At 45.9% G+C, this 969-nt stretch overlaps 1 protein-coding gene across 1 annotated transcript in view; it reads left to right on the top strand.

Moving 5' to 3' along the window:
* LOC107102595 (uncharacterized oxidoreductase YjmC-like) overlaps window positions 1-969 on the top strand; it is a 15501-nt gene that overhangs the window by 11114 nt on the left and 3418 nt on the right. Inside the window, 1 exon segment of the mRNA XM_015401967.1 lies at window positions 408-503. Coding sequence (XP_015257453.1) covers window positions 408-503 — 96 coding nt within the window.

Genomic DNA, 969 nt, shown 5'->3' with positions numbered 1-969 from the left:
GATGTTCAATTTGCTGAACTGGGCGTCAGACGCTCAGACCCCAGAAAGCTCAAAAAGCGCCGCTCCAGACGCTCCGGCGCGCCGCTGGTCGCCGTCCCCCTAAACTTTGCATGTAAAGCAGAATGCGCCCAGTGTGAACCAGCATAAAGAATATTCAAGTTTTAAGGCTTGGTGGATAAATGCATTCAAATGTAATCAGCAGTTTCCTCAGGCCGCCAATATAATCAAAATATTCTGAAGCTCAGTGATTTCATTAGAGGTCATTAGAGGTCATTAGAGGTCATTAGAGGTCATTTTGACCAACTGAACAGATGCTAAATTGCTTGAGTCATTGAACCAACAGGTCTGTTATTAAAGCAGGAAATCTGATCTCCTTTTTCGTCCATTTTGTCCTGTTTGGGTTTCAGGGTCAGTGCTTCGTAGCAATCAACCCAGAAAACTTTGCTCCAGGGTTCAATGAGCGGATGTCAGACCTGCTTAGCATCCAGAGAGACCAGGACCCTGTGAGTACTGATCCCCTTTTCTACTCCATCCAAAGGTTTATGTTCTACCTTCAATCACCCAAAAGAAAACTGGAGGAATCATTCATTCATTACGACTCTTTAATGTAGTTCTGTCATAAACGATCTTCCACACAGGAAGTAAAGGTAACCACTCTACACTAAACGCTTCTATAAACGCCAGTCCGTTGTTCATGCCGCCATGTTGAGGCGCCCTCTGCAGGCCGCTGGAGGAAACGCTGAAGAATTGAAGCCAGATTTGGTTCGACTCTTTAAATTGATCTGATTTATGAGGCTGGATTCACTAAAGGATGACAGACCCTCATCCATTCATCCATCATCCATCCATCCATCCATCTATCCATCCATCAGCTGAAGCATCTTTGCTGCTCGGTGGTAAAGTGGGTCTGATGCGCGGTGGGCGGAGCTACCCTATCCATTCTCTGCCTGGAACAATGGCGGCTATATT

This window comes from Cyprinodon variegatus, unplaced genomic scaffold (genome assembly GCF_000732505.1).
Source record: "Cyprinodon variegatus isolate N-32 unplaced genomic scaffold, C_variegatus-1.0 Scaffold1278, whole genome shotgun sequence".
Lineage (NCBI taxonomy): Eukaryota > Metazoa > Chordata > Actinopteri > Cyprinodontiformes > Cyprinodontidae > Cyprinodon > Cyprinodon variegatus.
The sequence above is the reverse complement of the archived record's forward strand: the minus strand, read 5'-3'. Positions and strand labels throughout refer to the sequence as shown.